This window comes from Talpa europaea (genome assembly GCF_964194135.1).
Source record: "Talpa europaea genome assembly, chromosome: 4".
Lineage (NCBI taxonomy): Eukaryota > Metazoa > Chordata > Mammalia > Eulipotyphla > Talpidae > Talpa > Talpa europaea.
The window spans coordinates 73,432,402-73,457,807 of record NC_140070.1 but is presented as its reverse complement, the minus strand read 5'-3'; the positions used below and the strand labels follow the sequence as shown (position 1 = coordinate 73,457,807).

Below are 25,406 nucleotides of genomic sequence, written 5' to 3'. Positions count from 1 at the left end.
AGGTACAGTCAGAAGTGTGGGAGGGTGAGAGAATTCACCAGAGCCAGAGAAGGGAACAGAATAGGCAGACTGACGAAGTATACTGCTGAGGGGAGCAGCGGGTGGCAGGAGAGGTCTGCGCACCATGTGGGACCCTCGCCTGTGGCCCTGTGGTGGGGGATCTAATTGGTGCTGCAGAGGTTGCGGGCAGCTTCGCAGCCCAGAGTTCAACCGCTGCACCACCAGGGGAGGCCGGTACCCTAACTCTTGTATAAATAGAAAAAAATAAATCAATAAAAAAGAATTATTTAAAAAAAAGAAATGTATGAAATTTAAATGTATGACAAAAGCATACTCTAATAATCATTCTTATTTAATAGCTCTGTGTTCTCTAAATTGTATAAAACAAGAATTAAAAAAAATTAAAATACAAAAGAGTATACTTATGGAGGGAAATGTGTAGAAAATATTAAAAGTCAGCTATGCAATTCTAGGTACTTATGGTTTGTATTTTCACTTGTTTCTCACTTAAATGAGAACCACAGCTGCTGGAAGGCAAAGTATGAGCTGAAGGTGAATCTATTCTGAAAGTCAGCCATATATCAATTAAGTATAAAGGTTTTGAAAGGTTGCTCTCTGAGTTGGCCTTATTCCAAAATATTTGAAGGGCACAGCACCTTCTGAGTTAGCAGTTCTTCTACAAGCAGATGAATATCAATCACAATAAGAAATGATATTAGGAAATGTACTGTTCCTGTCAAGCTCAAAGTCCAATAGGTATTTTTCAAATTACATGCACAGGGTTTGCAAAGAAATCCTATTTAAAAATAAAAGGGAAAAAGGCTGACATAAATTTACTAAAATACAACACTACTAATTATGAGAGCTATATTATTTACAAGGAGTGAATGAATGAAGATGCATGGGAATAAAAATGCCTTCAAATGTGTGTATCATAGAACCGCACTACGTGGACTAGCACAGTCAATATTTTATTATGTTCCTTTAAAGTCAAAAAAGGAATGAACATGAAACAGTTCTTGAATTCCATCAGTCATTTTTTATGGCTTATGATTTATACGGGTATGCCATTGAGAAGAAATATGATTTGATTGGTGATTGATTAAGCAGACAAGGTGATGGACAACACCTTCAGATATGAAGCCCGAGGGACTGTGTTTAAAAGCCAGAAGGTACAATGAAGTATCATTGTTGTTCAAGATTCTGACAGTCAGCAGTTTTGCTTAATGTTACTTTTGGGGAAGAATCCCTCATGCTGTGTTGAGACAGCACTCAGATGACAATGCATAAGGAAGCAGGATGTTTACAATCAATGAAAAAATGAGAATGGCAGAATGAGAGCCAATCACAAGGTCTGATGGAAGACCCTTTTCAATGGATACAATAAACTAATTTCTGTAGGCCTGGGAAATTATTCTAACCAGTAACTAACAAACTTTATTCTCATAAAATACAGACAAGAACCACCATGTTATAACCAAATGAACATATTTCACTGTTGTCAAGAAAAAAGCAAGACAACCATGTCATTGCTCTCCTTACATTTTGCTCTATTTAGATGTTCTTAGCAGCTTAGAAGCTTACAAGCTACAGGGCTGTTAAGCTTAATAAATAATAAAACTTCAGTCAAAATCAGTAATAAAGACATGTATGCATCTTAAAAAAGTTAAAATTAGAAATAGAAGACTGATTAAATGTCTTGGAATCTCTAAAGAGCTTGTAGGATAATTGGTAAATTGTGTTCCCTTGTAAATTCTAGAATGTGAACTACTATGAGACAACTTCTTTTAATGATTGTTGTTCCTAGAGAAAATACTCAGAATGAATTGCAATTAAAATTGTCATTGAAGATAGTTCATTCTTTCTATCAATGGCTTGATAATCTTTTCTCTCCTTTTCTTCTCTCCTGTTTTCTTGCCTCTCTGTTCTCCTCTTTACTCCTCAACATCCTGGAAACTGTTTTGGATTCCAAGAAAAGTCTGGATGGCAAACAGCTAGGCTATCTTGAGTCCTGTTTTTTTTTTTTTTTTCCCCCTTTCCTTCTCCTTTCTTTATCTTTTTTTCTTTCTTCTAAAATGCCCAGTAGTCACCTTGAAATAAATACCCTATGTCTGTTAATATTATATTACTTAATTTGTGCCTCATTGGTGTTATTAATTCTGGTGAAGTTTTGTGTTTGTATCTTCCCTGTGGGATATTTCCTTAAAATTCAGGTAGATATATTTAAAATATACCCTTTGATCCTGAGCACTCTGGTAAAGCTGTTACCTAAATAACCACTTCTGAATGCAAAATCTCTGTGTGGACAAAAATAGTTAGGTATTTTATCAGTGTGTACTCTTACCATGTTTTACTAGAGATAAATATGCTTTATGGACATAATGTCATATGGTGAAGCACAATACATTAAAACATGTTGTTTATAACTGCATTTTATAAAGCAGGTCTTTAAAACTAACCAAAAACATTCATTTATTCACTCACTCACTATTCCATTCTATGCCTTTCTCATTCTTTCATTTCATTACATTCCTAAAGATAAGCATTCTCTTAGATGGAAATATTCTCTTACCAGCATAATTACTGAGTCCCTTTCTCTTCTTTCTCCGCCAATACAACCAGATGCTAAAACCCATCAAAATTACCCAACAGGCGCCACCAATACCAGCTATAAAGGCTGGTTGCTTCACAACATCAGTGATTTGTTCAGTTATGCTGTTATTGTTTTCAGTAATGACAACTTCATTACGCCCCCCTATGGAAGAAATAATAGTGTTACTAAAATTAATACAAAAATAAGCATGGCAAATATGTACATGGGCATGAGAAAATTTCTTCAGAGGCAAGTGATATTTGTGTCCTGAGCCTATCACAATCGTTGATAAGCATATTTTATGCTTCAGAAAAATAATCAAATTATGAGTTCAAAATGTGATTAAGAATATTGTTCCTTTATGTTTTGGTTTGTGGATAACAAGAACTACTTATAAATAAATAGTAAAACAATTGCTAAGGGTTTAAACTTTTCTTCAATTCAGTAAAGCAAGTTTTAATGTAGTTTTGTGAAGAAAAAAGAAAGCAGCTGCAACATTTATCACAGGGTATTTGCAAATAATGTCTTTCCTTTATAGCATTGCCAAAATTCAAATGTTTATGATTCATAAAAAACATTAATACTGTCTTTAATATTCTACCAAATACCTTATTTTGATCAAATATCCATTAATTCTCTAGAGGGCATTAAGACTACTAGTGTGTGTGTGTGTGTGTGTTTGTGCGCACCCAAGGTTAACAGAACATGGTTATTTGTGATTCCAAAATATAACTCATAAAAGACTAAGTCTAAGAGTTACTTAGAGACACTCAAGGTTCTTCAGGAAGTGGTGAATCATCTAGATTCAAGACTTACAAACCACAGGTGACAAATTTACCAGTGTTCCCTTTCTGCCAGTGTAGGAAATTAGTTTTTATTTCCCAGCCTCCCTTGTAGTTTAGTGCAACAAAATTATTGGCCAACAGTTTGTAAGCACAAGTGATTATGCTGCCTGTAGACCTTACTCATGAACTGCTGTGAAAATGTTTGATATACTTTCTTTCCTAATGTGTTGGGAGAGAAACAAAGGCTGTTGGAGAACATGGAGTTTCTAAGAAATAGAAGAGTCATTGCTTGCAAAGATTGAAGTTCCCTGAATAGTGGTATAGAACAGACACCCTATCCTTTATTCTCCTAACTCATTAGACTAAACTGAGAATATAAAAGAAAACATTGTGCTATTAAGGAAATCAGAATGCAGACTTTTTTGTTATAGCTGCTAGCATTTTCTTATACACATTTATATTCTATTTCCAAAGTATCCTTTGTATTAAATTCTAGATTTAATAATTAACTTTACTTATACAATAAATCTAATTCATTTCCTCAAACTATCTGTCATTAATTATTATGCATATAAAAATTTAAAGAAGGCATGACGATGAATTTGGATTTTTAATATAAAACATACATATATCTGATGATTTTTCTAATAGTATTTATGAAAAAGAAAACAAAAAGTCAAATTTTCCTTCATTTATATAAAAGGTTGGCAAAGTGTCATATTTAATACAGCACAATATTTATGTTACCCAAAATGTATTGCTATTTCTTATTGCTGCTGCTATTTTTGAAACAGTGTTGTCAGTTGGACTAATTAGAGCACAGACAAGGGCTGTGTGTGACCTGCAACGCTCCATTGTTCTTGCAGACAAAAAAATATAATGAAATATAATGTCTTCCTCCCATTGGAGAGTAATGAAGAACAAAACTAATTTGTTGAACTAAAAATTAATTAGACACATCAGATTCGATTGTACCTATTACTGTGAAAGTTTGCAGCTGTTCCATATATTATTACCAACTATAAAAGGTAAGAGTGAAATGGCTAAGTGATTAGAAAAACAACAGTTACAAGATTATACAAGATTGTTGAAAATTGTAAGTCATTGTAAGTTTGTTATAGGACTTCCTAATAAATGCTTATATTATAGATGTATGTTGTTGCATTTTTGTGCCTGTAAGTGCAATAACATTATGAGACTTTGGTGTAAAAATCCACCTTACCAGCAGAAATTGCAGAGGTAAAAAACAATATGACTTTAAAGCCTGTGTGAGGCCATATACCATATTTATAGAATACTTAAATTAATGATCCCTATGTGGAATTTTATGGAATGAAAACTAAACTGTAAAGGTATAGATAGAAGAGTACATTGGCTGGCATAAGACAAATCTAAAATTATCAGCCATAAATTACGTCAAATGTCAATACATGATTTAATTAAAGCAAAGGGGAAATGAGGTAGACCTTGAGTCATTGCAAATGCTATTTCCAGAACTGACTAGACAATAGGGAAAACATAAATTGAAGCAGAAAAGGAGATTAGCCATCACTAAATCACTTTTCAACTAAGGAATAACAGTTGTGTAGATAAGGTTATCAGACAAGATGTTAAGGTAGATATGTAGGGGTAATTAAAGCAACAATTAAAGGCGTCTTCGCTACAACAGTAGATATTAAAAAGAAATAAATCTCTTCAGGACAAATTGCTATTTCCTGGTTACATTGTGCACTCACAATTGTGTGTATGTGTGTGTTTAATTCAAGTGGCACAATTCTACTTTCCATGATTACACCTTGAACAGTGCATGTTCTGAAGACTGGGAATAGAGATAGGAAAATATTTTATTAGATTATTTTTCACTTCATAGAAAAAAGTTAAAAACTTGTATGATGCACTATATAATAAATTAAAAAGTATTCTTAATCTATTTAAAGACCCCACATCTTTTTAAAATGACAAGTGTTCAGCAAAAATTTCCATTTCCATTTTATTTAAAATAATCTAAATTAACTTTATTATTATAAATTAGCATACAATTTTTCAGTTCTTAACTATCATGACAGGAACCTGGTTAAATGGTATTGAAGTATTTTACTCACTTCCAAATGCAATAAATTCCTCAAACATTGTGAAGTATATAGCCATAATTTAAAAAAAAAGGCCCTTGCTTGAGAATTATTTTTATTACTAAATATCATAGCAAAGAAAACATGAAAGAAAATATAAATATTTGTCAATCTTACTTATTTTTGAGTTAGAGAAATTAGAAGTGGATCTATTTCATATTGATATATATGCTAAAGAGACACTAAAAATATAAAACAGCTGTGTTTACTTATCTAGGAGCTTTCATAAAAATATATATTTTAAACATTTTCATATATAGTTGTTTAAGTGAAAAATTAATGGCTTATTTCTAAATACTATAAATGGAATATATATATATACATATATACACATACATATGTGTGTGAATGTGTGTGTGTGTATGTCAGTTAAATCCTTTTGGGTGTACCTGTATTTCTTTCTTATTCCAATTTATTTTAGAAAATCTCAGAAGGGAAAGATTGTAGGTTTCCCTCAGGTTAAGAAATTAATTCAGTCTCAATGACTAATTAAGAAAGGGAAGACAATTTAAAGAAAAGTTAATACTATAACTTTTTCTCTTTAATGCATTTAATATATAAAAGAAAAACTCAAAGAATCTAAAATTTTTAACATTATGACTGTTATATCTCTTCATGAACAATAAATACTACGTGATATATAATTTCCCAAAAGTAGGAAGTATAGTATATATGCATCATTTCAGAAAATAAACAGAAAATAATGGGAATGGAACATTCACTTGTTATCAAGCTATGAACCTATTTTTAAAATGTGTAAGCTTCAAGAAGAATATTTAAAAAATAAAGACACTGACAAGCAAGCAAAAGCAGGAAAAACTGAAGGGATTTGATTTTGATAGACAGGAACCACGCCGGGAGAAGTAATTGGCATTTTTGAAGCTTTGTTTTTCTTTTAGTAATCTCAGACTATGCAGTGTTTAAGCAGTTGGAACCCAAGCTGAAAATCTCAATCTTCTTGGTTTGATATGTCAAAGGACAGAGTTCAAAGGAGCAGAGTAACTGAGAATTATAGGGATAACCACTTGAAAGAGGGAGTTATTGGTGATTGGTCATCTCAACCTTAAACTGCATTCATGAAGAAGATTTAAATGATCTGTTAAAATCCAAAAGTTGGAAGGCTGAAAAGGTTGAACAGACTTATCAATTGAAAATTGATAAATTCCCAGTAAAAAAACTTTGCATTTGAAGTTTGAGTTTCATCTAGTTAATAGGACCTAATAAACATATTAGGCTTTTCATTGAAACCCCAGGAAGGAGGCATGACTTAGAAATAAAGATGAAAAAGAAGCTTATTTCTACAATAAGGTCAAAACACAGTCCCATGCTAGCAAAATGTAAAGACAGAGCCACCACAATTAATTAATTACCCCTACATATCATGATACTTAGTAAAGGAAATGCCTCTAAAAGAAAAATCAACACTCTTCAGAAAAATCACAAAAGCTTATGTCATCTACAATATCTAGTATAATATCTAGATATTGTACAATATCTAGTACAATATCTAGTACAATATCTAGTACAATATCTAGTATATAGTATAAAAAAATACTAGACATGCAAAAAGAAGTAACAAGCAAGAGCCACAACAAATTATGAAGATATAACCCAAGAACAAGAGAAAATGTAACTAATAGAAATAGACCATGAGATAACACAATGTTGAAATAAAGTGAAAGCAGGACTTTAAAACAATTATTATAACATGTTCATGGACATAAAGCAAAATGAAAATGAATAAACATATGGGGAATTTCAGAGAGAAATGGAAAATGTAAAGGGAAACAAATAGAAGTTCTAGAACATAAAGTGATATCATGGACATGAATAATTCATAGAATACTTTCTGTCCATGAAGAAATAGCAGATATGGGGCATGCAGTCCCACTATAAATAAATAGAAAACAAGACAAAATATGTGAGACCAAAGGGAAGGATTGAAAAAAGGAAAATAAACAAGAGGAATCTTACTTGTTTGACAGTTTTTACTCTAGAAACAATTTCTGAAATACAACCTATTAAAAGGAGCCTCAAATATGGCTGCTCAGCATTCCTGAGTTAAAGAGATAGAGGAACTCAGGGAGACAAGTGAACAAATGGAACAGAGTGTCTGATATGGATAAATTATAATCTATTTGCAAGATAGCTGATTATTTACAACAAAATCAATAATAATTTAGTTTATATATTAGTATTTATTACATATATAGAAACAAAGTATGCAGCCATAGCAAAAATATTGAAAGAAAGTGGAATTATGTATCTTTGAGTTAAGTATCACATAAAAGAGGTATGCCTAATCATGAAATAGTGGACAAAATATAACAAAGAAATGTATTCAATTTATCCAAAGAAAGCAGGAAATTAGAATTTAGGAACAAAATGAGATATGAAATAAGGAGAGAGATGGTAATTCTAAGTCCAAACACATCAGTCATTATATTAAAAAGATTAGTCTAAACATTCCAATTAAAAGACAAAGATTGTCATACTGGATAAAAAAGGAAGATCTAACAATATGTGATAACAATATTAGAAATTTGCATTAAATATAGAGAGACAGGAGTAAAATAATATAATGGATAAAGCACAAACTGTGTAAACATTTTAAGATGATATGGCTACACTAATATTAAAATAAATTTCAGGACAAAGACTCTTAATGAAAAATAAAATGGGACCTTTCACAATGATGAAGAATAAGTTCATTAAGAAGATATAACAATGTTAAACATATGCATTTAAAACAGAGCTATAATATATGTGAAGCAAAAATGCATAGGCAAAGGGAGAAATACACAGATCTATATTATAATGAATTTCCAGACTCTTCAACTGAAAAGAAAAAATACACAGAAAATCACTAAGGACTGAACAAAACTACCAACTAATTTGACCATACATTTATAGAACAATTTACTCTAAAACAGAAAAAAAGCACATACTTTTTAAATGTACAGGGAACATTCACTAAGACCAATTTGATATACATATGGAAATAAATCTCAATCTTCAACCATATGCAATTATTTTAAAATTATAGACCTAAGTAGAAAAGCTAAAATTATAAAACTAGTAGGAGGAAATATGAGAATATTCTCTAGAGGTAGGGCATGATATTTTTAGAAAGTACTAACATGAAAGAAAAAATCTGATAAATTGTACTTCACTAAACTTTAAAATTGTTGATCATTAAAAGACACAAGAAAATGAATCAGGAAGGCATAGAATAGGAGAAAATATTTGTAATACAAGCACATGACAAAGAACTTGTATCCAGACTTGTGTATATAAATCCTCTCAATCAGCAACACTATTAAAAATGCGGGGAGTGAGAGGATCTACCACAGGCAGAGCGGGGAACAAAACAGGCAGATCTACTGAAATATACTGCAGGGGGAGAAGCAGGCGAGACAGGAGAGGTCTGCTGCGCCATGTGGGTTGCTCCCTGGCTTGATGGGGATTGAGCTCGTGCTGCAGAGGCTGTGGACTGCTTCATAGTGTGCTGCTTAACCCCTTGCAACACCAGGGAGGCCCCAGCAATATATACTCTTACCAGTGAGAGTATATAAAGTCATGCAACAATTAGAAAACATGTTTAGCGGTTTTCCATAAAGTTAAACTGCATAAATCCCACTATTCAAAAATTGAATTCTGTGTATTTCCCTCTCAAAAAAAAATATATATATATTACACAAGAATGTTGGTTGTCTCAAGAGAAAGGAAGAGACAAAACTATAGTACAATCAACAATTGTGTACTTCCAAGAAACAAAACATAAAACAACGTAACACATACAAGACACATGGCTGAATCTCAAAAAAACATTATGCATTATGAAAGAAATCAGAGGCAAAAATGATATTATGTGAGAGTCACTTTATATATATTTCAAAAACAGGCAAATATAATTCATGATGATAGGGAACAATTATCTGTAATGATGATAGTATATATATTTTTTAAATAATAAATTTTATTTTTATATTCCCCCATACAATTGCAAACGCCCCATTCTGACCCCAATCCTTCCCCTCCCGCCCCCCACCCCCCAAAAAGTGTCTCTGGTTCATAGTTTTCTGTTGATTTTGATTTTCACTTTCTTATATTCATTTTCCTGGTCCCTTATTTACGTTCTCTAGATTCCTGCTATGAGTGAGACCATCCGGTATTTTTTCTTTATCTTTTTGGCTTATTTCGCTGAGCATGATCCCTTCCAGCGCCATCCATGTTGCTGCAAATTGCATGTGTTTATCTTTTTTGAATGCTGAGTAATATTCCATGGTATATATGTACCACATCTTCTTGATCCAGTCATCTATTTTTGGGCATTTGGGTTGTTTCCAAAGCTTAGCTATTGTAAACAGTGCTGCGATAAACATAGGGGTGCAGGTGCTCTTTGGAATTGATGTTTCTGTGTCCTTTGGGTAAATACCTAGGAGTGGAATTGCTGGATCATATGGAAGCTCTATGTTTAGTAGGTCCAGAAATCTCCACACAGCTCTCCATAGTGGTTGGAACAGTTTGCACTCCCACCAACAGTTCAGAAGAGTTCCTTTTTCTCCACACCCTCGCCAACATTTGTTGTTGCTAGTTTTTTTAATATGTGCCATTCTCACTTGTGTGAGATGTTATCTCATGGTAGTTTTGATTTGCATTTCCCTGATTACAAGTGATGTTGAACATTTTTTCATATGTCTGTTGGCCATTTGCATTTCCTCTTCAGAGAAGTTTCTTTTTAGCTCTTCTGCCCATTTTTTGACTGGATTATTTTCTTTGTTGTTGCTGAGTCTCATCAGCTCTTTGCAGATTTTTGTGATCAGTCCTTTATCATTAGTGTTGGGTGCAAAAATGTTCTCCCAGTTGGTGGGGTTTCTCTTTGTTTTTGTTATTGTCTCTTTTGCTGTGCAGAAGCTCTTTAATTTGATGTAGTCCCAGCTGTTTATCTTTGTCTTCACTATCACTGCTTTGGGTGATATGTCTGTAAAGATGTCTTTGATGTGCAAATCCCGTAGTGTTTTGCCTGTATTTCCTTCTATGTATTTTATGGTTTCAGGTCTTATGTCTAGTTCTTTAATCCATTTTGAGTTGATTTTTGTGTATGGTGTGAGGTAGTGGTCAAGCTTCATTCTTTTGCATGTAGCGACCCAGTTTTCCCAGCACCATTTAATGAACAAACTTTCTTTGCTCCAATGCATAGTCTTTGCTCCTTTGTCAAAGATTAGTTGACCATAAATCTGTGGGTTTATTTCTGGATTTTCTATTCGATTCCATTGGTCTGTATGTCTGTTCTTGTTCCAATACCATGCAGTTTTGATGATTATGGCTTTGTAGTATAGTTTGAAGTCTGGGAGTGTGATGCCTCCATTTCCTTCTTTTTTTTTCAGTAGAGCTTTGGCTATTCGGGGTTTTTGGTGATTCCATATGAATTTCATCAATAATTGTTCTATTTCTTTGAAGAATGACATTGAAACTTTGATTGGAATAGCATTGAATCTGTATATTGCTTTTGGTAGGATGGCCATTTTAATAATGTTTAGTCTTCCAATCTATGAGCAGGGGATGTCTTTCCATTTCTTTGTGTCTTCTTCTATTTCTTTTAACAGTGTTTTATAGTTTTCTTTGTATAGGTCCTTTACCTCTTTTGTTAGATTTATTCCCAAATATTTGATTTTTTTTGTTTCGATAATAAAAGGGATGGTTTTTTTGATTTCTTCTTCTTCAGATTTATTGTTTGTGTATAGGAAGGCTACTGACTTTTGCGTGTTGATTTTGTATCCTGCCACTTTACTGAATTGATTGATGAGTTGAATTAGTTTTTCTGTGGAGATTTTGGGGTTCTCTATGTATATTATCATATCATCTGCAAATAGTGATAGTTTGACTTCTTCTTTTCCTATTTGGATTCCTTGGATGTCTTTCTCTTGTCTTATTGCTCTGGCTAGGACTTCCAGTATTATATTGAAAAGCAGTGCTGAGAGTGGACATCCTTGTCTTGTTCCAGATCTTAATGGAATTGCTTTCAGCTTTTCACCATTGAGAATGATACTGGCTGTTGGTTTGTCATAGATGGCCTTTATGATGCTGAGGTATGTTCCTTGTATCCCAAGAGTTTCAAGGGCTTTTATCATGAATGGGTGTTGCACTTTGTAGAAAGCTTTCTCAGCATCTATTGATATTATCATATGGTTTTTATGTTTCTTTTTGTTGACGTGTTGGATAACGTTGATTGATTTTCGGATGTTAAACCATCCTTGTGCCCCTGGAATGAATCCAACTTGGTCGTGGTGAATTATCTTATGGATACATTGTTGGATTCTGATAGCTAAAATTTTATTGAGGATTTTTGCATCAGTGTTCATTAGGGAGATTGGCCTGTAGTTTTCCTTTTTTGTGTTGTCCTTATTCGGTTTTGGTATTAGTGTAATATTGGCTTCATAGAACGTGTTTGGTATTGTCCCTTCCTTCTCAATTTTTTGGAAGAGTTTGTGAAGGATAGGCACTAATTCGTCTCTGAATGTTTGGTAGAATTCATTGGTAAATCCATCAGGTCCTGGGCTTTTGTTTTTGGGGAGGTTTTTAATTACCATTTCAATTCCGCTGCTTGTAATTGGTCTGTTTAGGTGTTCTATTTCTTCTTTATCTAGCTTTGGGTGATTGTAGAGTTGTAGGAATTTGTCCATCTCCTCTAGATTGTTGAACTTGTTTCCATATAACTGTTCATAGTAGTTAGTGATTATTCTTTTGATTTCTGCTGTGTCCGTTGTGATTTCTCCTCTTTCATTGATGATCCTGTGTATTTGTGCTTTCTCCCTTTTTTCCTTTGTGAGCCTGGCTAGGAGTTTGTCTATTTTATTGATTTTTTCAAAGAACCAGCTCTTGGTTTCATTGATCTTTTGGATTGTTTTTTTAGTTTCAATTTCATTTATTTCTGCTTTGGTTTTTATTATTTCTTTTCTTCTACTGGTTTTGGGGTTTTTTTGTTGTTCTTTTTCTAGATCTTTGAGCTTCGAGATTAGGTTGTTTCTTTGCGTTCTTTCTTGTTTCTTGATGTGAGCTTCTATTGCTATATATTTTCCTCTTATTACTGCTTTTGCTGCATCCCATCCATTTAGGATATTGGTGTGCTCCTTGTCATTCAATTCAAAGAATTTTTTAATTTCTTCTTTGATCTCCTCATTAGTCCAGTGGTCTTCCAGTAGTGTGGCTTTTAATCTCCATGAGGTAGGATAGTTCCTTGCCTTCTTTTTATGATTTATTTCTAGTTTGATGCCTTCGTGGTCAGAAAAGATGGTTGGTATGATTTCAATCTTGGTGTATCTGTTGATGTTTGTCTTGTGCCCCAGTATGTGATCGATCCTGGAGAATGATCCGTGTGCGCTTGAGAAAAATGTGTACTCCGTTTTTTTTGGGTTTAGTGTTCTATAGATGTCTGTTAAGCCTAAATGCTCTAGGTCCTTATTTAGAGCTTTAGTTTCTTTACTTATTTTTTGTCTTGTTGATCTATCCATTGTTGATAGTGGTGTGTTGAAGTCTCCCACTACGTATGTGTTTTCTCTGATGTCTGTTTTCAGAGAGGACAACAGTTGTCTGATATATTTTGGTGCTCTTTCGTTTGGTGAGTATATGTTAATGAGTGTTATTTTTCTTGAAGTATTGTCCCCTTGATCATAATGTAGTGACCATTGGGGTCTCTTTTTATTTTTTTGAGTTTGAGGTCTGTTTTATCTGATATAAGTATAGCTGTTCCTGCTTTCTTTTTTGGCCCATTTGCTTGTAGGATTGTTTTCCATCCTTTGACTTTGAGCCTATTTTTATCTTTTGTAGCTAAATGTGTTTCCTGGAGACAGCAAAAGGTTGGGTTTTGTTTCTTAATCCAGGCTGCAACTCTGTGTCTTTTTATTGAAGAGTTTAGTCCATTTACATTTAGAGTTAATATTGATATGTTAGCATCTGTATTTGCCATTATGTTTGTCTTTCCTTTGATTTTATTTATTTATTCTTTTAATAACTTTTTTTTTTTTTTTGGTCTTCTTTCGTTGTTATTCGTCCCTCTGAGGTTCTGGCTTTAGGATTCCTTGTAGTAATTTTTGGAGTGGGGGTTTAGTTGTAATGAAATTCCGGAGTTTCTCTTTGTCTGGGAAGGTCCATATTCTTTCTTCATGGAGGAAAGAGAGCTTTGCAGGATAGAGTATTCTTGGTTGGCATCTGTTTTCTTGGAGTCTGTTGACTATGTCTCTCCACACTCTCCTTGCCCGTAGTGTTTCTTCAGAGAAGTCTGATGTCAGCCTGATTGGTTTTCCTTTGAATGTTATCTGTTTCTTCCCTCTTGTCAGCTTCATTTTTTTTCCTTGTCCTGGATTCTTGGGAGCTTTACTATTATGTGTCTTGCTGTGTTTTTCCTTTCGTCGTTGAAGTTTGGTGTTCTTCTTGCTTCTTGTATATCAATTTTCAGCTCCTTCTTCACATTTGGGAAGTTCTCTTCAATTATATCCATGAATATTTTCTCTGTTCCTACATCTCTCTCCTCTCCTTCTGGAATTCCTATAACTCTTATATTTCCTTTCCTCATGGAGTCAGATAGTTCCCGAAGTCTTTCTTCATTCTTTTTCCTTCGTACTTCTCTTTCCTTTTCTGTTTTGGTTCTTTTTATTTCTGTGTCTTCAAGATTACTTATTCGTTCTTCCATTTCATCTATTCTGCTTTCATTGCTTTTCCCAGAGTTCTTTAGTTCCTCCATTAATTCTTTGATCTCCTGCATTTCTTTTACTTCCCTCTTTAGGGACTCAATTTCCTTCTTCTGATCTATCACTTTTTCAATCATGGCAATTTTAAATTCTCTTTCTGGAAGGCTTAGAAGTTCTTCCAAGTTGCTGTCGTTGCAATCTGGGGAGTGGTTTTCTTTTTGTGGTGTGCTTCTTTCCTGAGGAGTTGTTAGGTTGCGTGTGGTTCTTCTGCTCCCTACTGTCTGTTTTCTAATTTGTCGTATGCATTGGGACACTGTGTTGCTCGGACTGACTGGCATCTTTGGTGAACTTCTCCGCTCCTCTCTGGCTCTTCCAGGAGCCATCTCTGTCTTCTGGGGGAGCTTTCTGCTGGTTTTAGGCAGTTTTTACTGAAGAAATGTCCCTGTTCTAAAATGGCGAAGCGGGATGCAGTCCCTGCGCCTCCGGTTTCAGGCACACTCTTCTGCGCACCCCGTCTGCCCCGGACGTGGGTGCCTGCTCCCTCTGTGGGCTCAGACTGCTGGTCGGAAGGGGCCTGGCGTGGGCTAACTTCCCGGCTGGCCACTGGGTCCTCCAGAAGCCTTCTGCCCTTTTCAAGCAGTCTTAAGAAATTTCCTGTTCTATGGGGTGTTAGCGACTTTTTTTTCCTGGTCGCTAGGTGGCGCCAGAGATCTCTCCTATTGTCCTTGGGGGGCTGTTTTTCGCCTCCCCCCACCCCGTGGGACAGGGAACAGAGCGGGAATGGTAGGGTACACCTCAACAGCTTTGGGGTGCTGTGTCTGCCTTGTGCCCCACCGTCGTGGAGAACCCATGCCCCGAATTTTCGTGCCCCGGGTCTCAGTTCAAAGCCCTCAGTTCCAGGACGCGGGCTGTAGCCCAGTTCAGTGGTGCGGGAATGGCGCCTTTTGCACTGCTCCCGTGCCTGGGCGCCTGGTTCCTGCTTACTCAGGGAGGGACCTTCACGTCAGTGAGGACCTCCGCGCGTCTCCCCGCAAGCCTAGGTCGCAGGCCAGGGACCTGGGCAGCTGGGATGCCGGTCTGCACTTGCTTTTCAAGCGCGCCCAGCGCGCTGCTTTTCCGCACAAGCTTACCGGCAGCCCGGGCTGTGTGTGCGTCTCCCGGGGTCTTTGTTCTTCTCTAATGGCGCCCGGAGCTGTTCGCTCACCGCTGCGGCGGATCGCTGCGGCGGATCCTGCAGGGTTCGCCTCAGCTCCCGTTCACGGGGTGTGGTGGCTGCAATAGTTCCTTTCCCCTCACAGTCCTGCTTGCTGCGGTCGTTTGTTCTTGTTGGCCGTTTTGTTTTGTTGTTTTCCTCCTCTCTGCCGGTCGGAGAGTGCCGCCTCTGTGGGCGGGGGAGGGGAGCAGGGTTCTGCGCTTCCCTCCCTTCTAGTCCTCTTTAATGGCCACTTTCTTCTTCGGGTAGTTTGCTGGAGTCACCCGCTTATCTTCCGTGTCCCAGTTCTCACTGGGACCTGCCGCTTTTCCTCCCTATTAACTTTTTTTAATGGGAGATCTTACTCGCAGCGTCTCCACGCCGCCATGTTGCTCCCGATGATAGTATATTTAATGGGGTTATCTTCTTGGGATTATTAAACACAACATTTCTTTTAGTGTGACTGGTTAATTTTTGATAATTTTTCTGAGCTAAGAGGAAGCACATAGATTTGAAATAAAATGCACTTTCCTGGTCTCATTTTCTATTGTATTTCAACGTTACCAACATTGTTAATGAAGCCATTGATTAAAAGGTAATTTTGAAACCAACTTTCAGCATTTAAACTCTTGGTGATTACAACTTTAAGAAGTTTATGGAACTTTTAAGAGTAAAAGCAATTGCTAATTATTTTTATGATCAGCTCTAGTAAGCTAATTCTTTAGGCCATATGATGTTTGCACCCTATCCAATCAGTACATCTTTCAACAAGTGGCTAGTACATATCCATGTTAGGGTGCAGATTTAAAAAGAAATCTACATTGTCATCAGCTGACTGATTCTAAAGCACACACCACACAGATAGGTACTCACCAATTATTATTGGCTGCGGCTCACTTTTTACTCCAACCCCTGCACTGGTACTAGCTGCAACCTCTACCCGGTATTGAATACCTGGGAATAATCCACCAATTATTACAGATCGGATAGCTGCATCCACAGTTTTGTTGATATGGAAACGTGTTTCATTTCCCAGACACCAGATCTACAGAAATGTAAAGTGAAGAACAAAGATACATACAATTATCCTGGCTGGTAATTAGACCATTATAATTGATTATGTTTTTTAAATAGTGACCAATCTATTTTCCAAGATTGGAAGCATCTGTAAATTCATTTTCTTTTTTTTTTTTCAAAAATTTATTTTATTTATACAAGAGTGGGGGTACAGGCCAGATGTGCAGGAGGGTGAGAGGATTCACCAGAGAGCGGGGAACAGAACGGGCGGACTGACTGAAATACACTGCTGAGGGGAGCAGCAGGCGAGACAGGAGAGCTCTGCTGCACCATGTGCGACCCTTGCCGGCCGGCTGGGATCGAACCGGCACTGCAGAGGCTGCGCCACCAGGGAGGTCCTAAATTCATTTTCTAAAGCCAAATTTCTGCAGTTTTTATATGTGGATGTGTGTTTGTGTGTGTGTGTGTGTGGCGTGTGTGCACATGTATTTGTAAAGGAAAAAGGAGGGAAACTAAAACTACACCCTGTTCTTGTAAATCTTATTATCAACAATGAATGTTCATGAATCATTTAGAGGAACAATGATACCCCAAATATCCCTGGAAAGTGATCCTTACTTGCAAACAGCATTTGGATAGAGATGAAAATACATAAATTATTCTGCTTAATTTATTTATCAAGGTTTATTATAATCTATTAAAATATGACTAAGAGTTGAAATACCTAACATATATAGTTGCACATCTATGTAATTTATATTTCATTTAAGAAAATATTAACTTACTCAGAAGTACTTAATAAGATTAATTGACCTAAGTTATTGGTATTGACTGAGATGAAATTAAAGCCAGTATTACATTGACAGTAATAAATCTTAATATTGATCAAAGCATAGTTATACACACTCACATGCCTAAACAAAGTAATGGAAAGTTTTTAAATAGTGATGTGAAGAAAAGATATTTTATTTCAAGTAGATATCAAATTTTAGGACACACTTTCTTCTGGGATATGGAAAACTTACTGTAAAATGTTCTGAAAGAATTCTATTGTGTATACATATTTATATTCATATTACATGGTATTTTAATACTCTGTATATGGATGCATTAGGAGGGACACGTGGGATTTGTTTCTGAATCAGGTAAATCCAGGATACTTTTTCTTTAAAATGTATCTTACATGTGCTAAGATTTTTTTAAATTCACTATAATACTTGTGTTACTAATGGAGGAGTACTTGGTCCTCACCAAATATATATTTTGTTGCCAAAACATGACAACCTCACATAACTGATAAAGTTTACAACTTATGAAAAAAGATAAGTTAAAAAAATCAATATTAAGTAAATGGAAGTTCAGGATATTTACACTTGGGTAACACAAAGATAAAATCCCAACCTCGTGAAAACACACTCACAAAGATAACTCTTTGCTTTTGGAATAGTGAGCATGAATACTTGTAAAATTTTAGACTCTGTGTGACTATGCATGCTATTATAAAACCACTTATATTTCTTAAGTGCATTTCTCTATAATGTAATAGGGATAATTTTAAAGTAAATGGTAATGCAGATTTTGTCCTTTTGCTTTAGTAAATTAGCCATTAACATACAATTCTATTTAAAAGTTATTTTTTCTTAGATATAATTCAATCTAAAATACTTTTGAGTGAAATTATTCAGCTTATATCACATACAGACGATGAATTTCTGGGGTGAGGTGGTATGTCTAGTTATCTATCCTAATTTATCTATCTAGGGTGTTATTGTCAGAATTTCAGAATCAAATTAGTATCAGAAGATTATAAATTTTGCAAGGTTTCATGAGGTGTTTTACACTCACAGTATGGTCTACTCTAATTACAATTAGCTAGAATCTTATATTTCAAAGTCAGACATCTTGTCTCTGAAATATCAAAAAATGACTCAAACAGTGTAAATATATTCTTTCAAAATAGCAACCAAATAACAATAAAAAAGATAATCATCTATCTACTAAGCTAACTTTTTCAAAATTTGTTTTATGAATGGTTCCCCTTTTCCAAGTGAAGCAATTTATAAAACTTCATAAAATGCTAAAAGCAGAACTTAGTGTGGCAGCTGGAGTTGCCCACTCTCTTACACTTACCCCATCTCTCCAAACCCCTGAAGCAACTTTTTCTAATAACACAGTTTAAAAAATGGCTGTCCTAAGGTCTGTCCTACAGAAATCTAATAATAAACATAAAAGCAGTTTTGGTGATGAGGGATTCACCACCTACCCTGTAGCCCATATCTCTGAGTCCCTGTGTTTCTGGAATCTCACTATATAGAAAACCACTCCACTGTTATGGTCTCTTTGTCTAACTGAGTTGTGTTTCTGTGACCTTAGAGTTAGTTTCTAATCCCCCATGCATTGGTTTCATTACCTGTCCCAGAAAGGTATAAATAATCACTTTACACTCAAACTCAGTAAGAGCACCACTCGAGACAGGATACATCCATGTGACAGATTTCTCCAGGAAGCTTTATCTGTGACCTCCTTCACCCAGGCCCTACCTTATATTCTTGGATAATTCCATTCTGATGATCTGGAGGAGGAGGATCCCAGGAAACGCTAATACTTGTGCTATTGTGGCTTCCAACTGTCAGCACAGTGACAGATTGTGGAGGGGCACTTGGAGCTGTAGAGGAAGTAATTAGAATAAACATAAACTGTAAGTCCTGGTATGCATTAATGCTGCTTACAGAATATGACTATAAATGCAGGATGCATGCAATTCTGGTTTCCAGTAGTTCTGAATTTGCATATGGAATTCAACAGTGACAGTTTTTTAAAATATGTCCTTTAAATATATCGATAAACTTGAAGTAAATACAACAGCTATGGTAATATGTGGTCAATAATAAATTTAACAGCTAACATTCTAATGAGTGTTTCTATATTCCCAGTACTGAGACACAATGGATTTAATTCTCAGGATGTAGACACAACTCTTTATCTCAGCTTTGCAAATGAGGAAACAGGAGCTGACTTGAAGACAGTTATGGATGTCAAAGAGTTAGTCCAAATTTGAAGCCAGGTATGTGTATGATTTTAGAACTTTGCCTCTTTGGACTCTAAATGTCTCTTCCTGGAAAACAAAAAACAGCAATCTTATCAAAATATTCTGAGAGGATATTCCATAATGTTGCCAATCAAAATTTCATTTCTGAGTGGTGAGGACTGACAAGATTATTGACAGTCTTCTTGTTTTGAGTTTACATTTAATAAATTTTACCAACACAGAAAAAAATCCTTCTGTTTTCAAATTGGGAAAACAGCTACTATATATTAATCTATAATTTAAGATGCAAAACTTATTTTAATTGGTGGGCAAGGAACTCTAATGACATAAATCATAACAGTCCAAGATAGGTCAAGTGTGTACTGGACAGATTTTAATTCTCTACATCAACTTTCCTTTTTATGCTTTCTTCTATAACTGAGAAAGGATGAGTGAGAAGAAATTTCTGATTTTAAATGCAACATCTCCCATGCAGATTATGTGACAACTAAGAAATACTACTTTTGCCAAAAAATTTTCAATTGTCAATCAATCTCAAAGTACAAACCAAAGAGAGAAAAGGCAAAATCAAAGTACTAATGGTTTAAAACAACATTCAAATAATTGTGTGTTATAAAAAAGATTTTTATATTAAGAGGTCAGTATTTTTATAGTTTTACATACATACAACAGAATCATGAAAGATATCTTTAAAGACCCAGTGAATTCTGTTGTGTTTGGTAAATTTGTCAAGATAGTCACTTCACTGAGGTGTGGATCTCTTTGCATGGAGAGACAGGATGCACAGACAGATGACCATGCATGCTCTTTATGTAAGACTATTTCTTTAGGAGAGAATAACTGCTCCAAAATATGGCTTGGTGACATAGATGCAGGCACTTGTCTACCAGTTTTGTAGTTATTAAGTAGACTGCATTGAAAAATAACCCTTTTGAAAACTGGTTTCTCATTTGCCTTGCTGCTGGCTTGGAGAGAACACCATGCCTGCTTCCTGACAGGTCAATTACTACAGTGCTCAGCTTCTTTCTACAGATATGAAAGAACCCAAATCACTGCTCATCACTCCCAGACATAGCCCAGCTGAGTTCCATTTGTTACCTTCAGAAGTCCACAGAAACTGGAGATGAATGTAAAGTGAATGGTGACAAATGTCTAATCTAGAGGAGAAGTCTAACTGCAGTGAAATTGATTTTTGAAAGTATGCTCCACACATAGCATTTTATATTAAATTTACCTACCCCACTCACCAGTCACAGAGATCTGTAACATAAAGTGAAATCTAACAGTGGATACAGATACTATTATTAACTTTAACACTTTTTTTGGTCTGTTTCTTCACAAATCCTAAGATTAATGATGAATTTAAAAATACGCACTTTTGCCCAGGTCATTGTATCTCAAAATAGAAGTCAATGAGAAGATAACATTTTTGCTATTTTGTTTATTATTAGCATACTTCAAATATTGTTTTGGTCAAACATGAACATCTATATATTAGGATGATGTGTGTGTATGCACGCATGCATGTGTGGGTGTATTTATATATATATATATATATATATATATTCACAAACACGTTTTCCTTAAAGCTCTTCTTATGACGATCTATATAAAACTTGTTTAAGAAACTAGATTTTATGGGAGCCATGCACGTTAACTTAGTATGAAAGCAGAAAAGGGGGGATTTATTTATTTATTTGACTTTTTTCACTTTGCAGTACCATTTGTTGTAAGTCTCCAGTTTAGTGAAAGAGAAGTGAGTAAATGAGCTGGTTGAGACCAACAATAATTTCGTGTCCATCATACATTGACTCTCAAGCATCTGTAGGCAAGAAAAGTTCTCAAGGGGAAGAAGGAAAGGACGTCACTAATAAAAATGCTGTTATCAAGGTGTAAGAGGCCTTCTGAATTACAAATTTGAGTCAAACTGGAAGAACCCACTGGGAAGGAGGCTTATAAAAGACTGCCATGTTTTTCTAATTAAAAAAAAAAAGAGGTGTGACAATGAATACCCCATGGCCTTGGATTCCCAGTAGCCTGTCCTGTAACAAAGCCAAAGGAGCTAGAGCCACATATGAATTGTAGGAAAATTTAACCAAATTTCAGTGTACTATCAAACAAGATTTAGGGCAAATATTTATTTAATTAAGTTCAAATTATTAATGTCATATTTTTAATGGTCCAAACCTATGGAATCCTCAGGATAAAATGACTTCTCCTGGATTCGCTTTTAGATTCTCTCTTATTATGTTTCTAAGGAAGCTGAGAAACAAGAACATCAACAGAAATGGGTATTACATGGTATCAGTTTCCTTTATGCCAGCAACCTGAATACTGACCTTCTTCAGTAGTACGGACTGATTTAGATTCACTATCCATTCCTTGGAATTCATTAAAATATGGCCGAACCTTAATTTCATAAGTCACCCCCTTTTTCAGATTGACCAAGACAGCACTTCGCTCAGTTGGGACCTTGGCATCTAAATTCTGCCATGTAGATGAAGCCTGTAGGCCTGAAGTCTGACGGTACATCACTCGGTAACCCTGGATGAATTGGGGCTGGCGATCAACCTGAAGAACAGAAGATAGCACTTGAAACCAAATGGAAGTATTTTAGACAGTACAATACATTCATTCTCATTTCACTTTTCTTTATGTCCATCTCATTAACTATCATCTGAGCAATGCAATAGCACCCTAATTCATCTACCTGTTTCTAATATCCTCTTCCATTTCTAAGTTGACAATAATTCTAAATTATTATTTACAAAATTAATTATAGATCAGCTTTCTCTCCTGGTTAAAATACCTTAGGTCTGTCGTGATGTAGACCTGACATTTGTCTAGCTTCATTTCTGATATATTTGCTTTGTTCTCCCTGCATTCAACTATAATTCACTTTTTTGTGGTTTTGCACATAATGTGCTATTTGTAGAGAAATTCCATTCTCATTCCTTGTCCATTTATTAATAGCTTCATTCAGTCAAAATATTTTTTTTTTTTGAGTTCCTACTAGTAGGCCAGGAATTCTACTAAGATCTAAAGAGTACATGGAGATGACAATAGAGTCAGTTCTTGCCCTCATGATGGTTGGGGTCTAGGTGGAGAATGGGTGTTAACAATCACTCAAATGGTGGCCAGTTCACATTCATAACAAGTAAATACAAACAAATGTGATGATGAGATGCACAGGGAGCTAGAAAGCCTAGAGTGGAAACTCAGAGTCTAGAAAGAACAAATGCTGAGATCTGCAAGTGTAGGTTTCAGCCAGTGGAAAAAGAGTAGGAATGGCAGGTATAAAATCCCTGTCATGGAAGATGGCATAATATAGAGAATTAAAGTGCAGAGGGGGCATCTGCTTTAAAATGAATATAAAAAGTTCACACTCATTAACAAATATTAAATGGAAGACTTCTATTAATTACCAACTTCTGACCCTGTTAGTGGTCCCACTCTTGGCATGATATAGCAACTTTCTTTCTTTCTTTCTTTTTTTTTTTTTTTTTTTGTGAAACCCTCGTCGGCAGCCGGGGAATGAACCGGCACTGCAGAGGCTGCGGGCAGCCTCGCAGCCCAGCGCTCAACCGCTGAGCCACCGGGGAGGCCCAGCAACTTTCTTGATCCTTTCATTCATTTAAGTTATAGAGAATAAGCAGTTATTTTTGATAATAGGAGATTTCAAGTCTGAAAACTCACCATGTCAAATAGAAATTTAAGTGTTTTTGTTCACTCATAATAACTAGATTAAAACCAAATGCAGACATGTGCAAACTAAAAAATGAAACATGCACTTCTCCTTAAGATTTATTAAACAATTTTTACTGGATTAAAATCCAGTAAAGTTATTTCATTTTCAGGGAGAGAAGTGCTTTTATCATTTTAAACATTATTTAATGCCTTACCACGTTTTTTGGAAAAACTTGACTTCAATATAACTATTACCATCTCCAGTTAATATTTCATAACTTAATAGCTATAGTTTAAGAAATCTTTAACTTGAGGCATTTCTCTGCCAATGTATAAAATTTAATGAAGAAGAGATGGAAGAAACTCATTTCAGAAAGGTAAGGAGAGAGCTGAATTGGAGTAGGTGATGACAGAAATGATTATTTATTTCATTTCTGCTCTTAAAAATAAAAACAAAAAACAAAAAACAAAAAACTTTGGCCACATTAAGACCAAAAGGTATTCTTTTATGTATTAACTTCTAACATTTCTTCTCTGACGGTGGGATTATTTTATTTTTTTTTAATATTTTTAAGATTTATTTATTTATGCATGCAAGAATTGGGGTACAGGCCAGAGATGCAGGGGGTAGGGGGTGAGAGGATTCACTGGAGACCGAGTGGGGAACAAAGTAAGGCGGACTGACTGAAATACACTGCTGAGGGGAGCAGTGGGCGAGACAGGAGAGGTCTGCCATGTGGGCAGCTCCCTGGCTGTCTGGGGATTGAACTCGTGCTGCAGAGGATGCGGATAGCTTCACAGTGCTGTGCCTAGCCCCTTGCGCCACCAGGGAGGCCCAGGATTATTTTATTCTGTATTTTAAGAGAAAGAGGAAAATTGCAAAACACAGCACCCTAAAAAAATACAGTGAAACAAAGAGACATTTTCTGAGTTAAGAATGTCTAAGCTAGAGAAATCCATAAAATTTGTGGGAATGAGCATGTGTGCTTCTACAGATAATTAATTCCAATTTCCCAGATTAGTCTCTACAAGCAAAATTTCCTTCTCCTGCCTGACTGCTTTCTAACTCTCAAAGATATTTTGAAATTAGTGCTACACTGTTATGAGGTTATGTCAAGAAATGTGAGGCCAAGTCTGACGTCAAAGCTCATGCTCTTTGAATCTTGATGCATGCTACCAGCTTGTCTTTTGTATCAAGAGGCATATTCTTTAGAAAAGCAGTTGTTCTCATAATATATAACCAGACAACAAAAAAAGCAAGATGTTAAAATTATGAGAGCCAAAGAGAGATGTTTTTCATCAAAACTGTCAATGTTCAAAAAATTCCTGGTAGCATATGTTAAAACAACATTAAGCTTGCATTTTATAAACTTCTTTGCATTCGCTTTAAGTGAATTTATATACTGAAAGAAAGACATAACTCACAATAATAGCTTGTTAATACTGAAAGAAGCAAGCTGTGTTTTTAAGAAGAACATTAAGCAGCTGTTTCCAGATGAAGGGAGTCTGTAAATCTGGGTAAATTGGTTTTATCCATGTTTGGTTTTCATTAATTAAGTGTTTTAGGGACTTTATGAAGCTAATGTTTACTACACAACATTGCCTCTCTCACTTCAGTGTACACTTCCCTCAACCAGTGTACAATAAAGGTCTACTTAATAACTAAGTAGTTTAATTTGATTTTGTGCAGTTGCAATGCATTTTTTAAGGAGGAAATTTGTTGTTACAGGTGGGAGCAAAACGAAAATAGTGAACATTATTTTTAAAAACATAAGTGGAATTTTTATTCAATATGTGTTCTATACCACTGATGTTTGGATTTCATTTTTATAGGTGGTCATTTTCAAGTTTAGTCATATGCTTGTTACTAATTTTATTAACACTCAGATTATAAAAAGGAGGATTTTCTTTTAGAGTTGATTGCAATCAGAATCTGGCCACAAGTCGTGGGTTTATATAATTTTAAAAATTGTTATTTTTGTGAAACATGGATTAAAAAAAAGAGTTGCCTTAAGGAAAAAGTGGAGAGACCTTCAGTCTTCTACTCCTAACATCTCAATTAAGTCACAACTTAGCCTCTTAAACTTTCTAAGCTGTTTACTTAATCTGCTCAAATAATACTCATTTTATAAGGATACAGAAACAATTTAATGACTAAGTTAAAGCACTTTCATATTTTAGAGATGCACAATAATAAAGCATCATCGTTAAGTAAGGTATATACTAAAAAAGGGGTCCAGATGTGATCCCCAAATTAGCATTTT

The 25,406-nt window shown here is 35.2% G+C and overlaps 1 protein-coding gene across 1 annotated transcript in view; it reads right to left on the bottom strand.

Moving 5' to 3' along the window:
• Positions 1-25,406, bottom strand: part of ROBO2 (roundabout guidance receptor 2) — a gene marked incomplete at both ends in the record, with an annotated part of 564,315 nt that overhangs the window by 54,282 nt on the left and 484,627 nt on the right. Inside the window, 4 exons of the mRNA XM_084232633.1 lie at positions 2,573-2,755; positions 16,263-16,434; positions 18,947-19,071; positions 21,795-22,026. Of these exons, the coding sequence (XP_084088759.1) occupies positions 2,573-2,755; positions 16,263-16,434; positions 18,947-19,071; positions 21,795-22,026 (712 nt within the window). The remainder of the gene's footprint in view (positions 1-2,572; positions 2,756-16,262; positions 16,435-18,946; positions 19,072-21,794; positions 22,027-25,406) is intronic.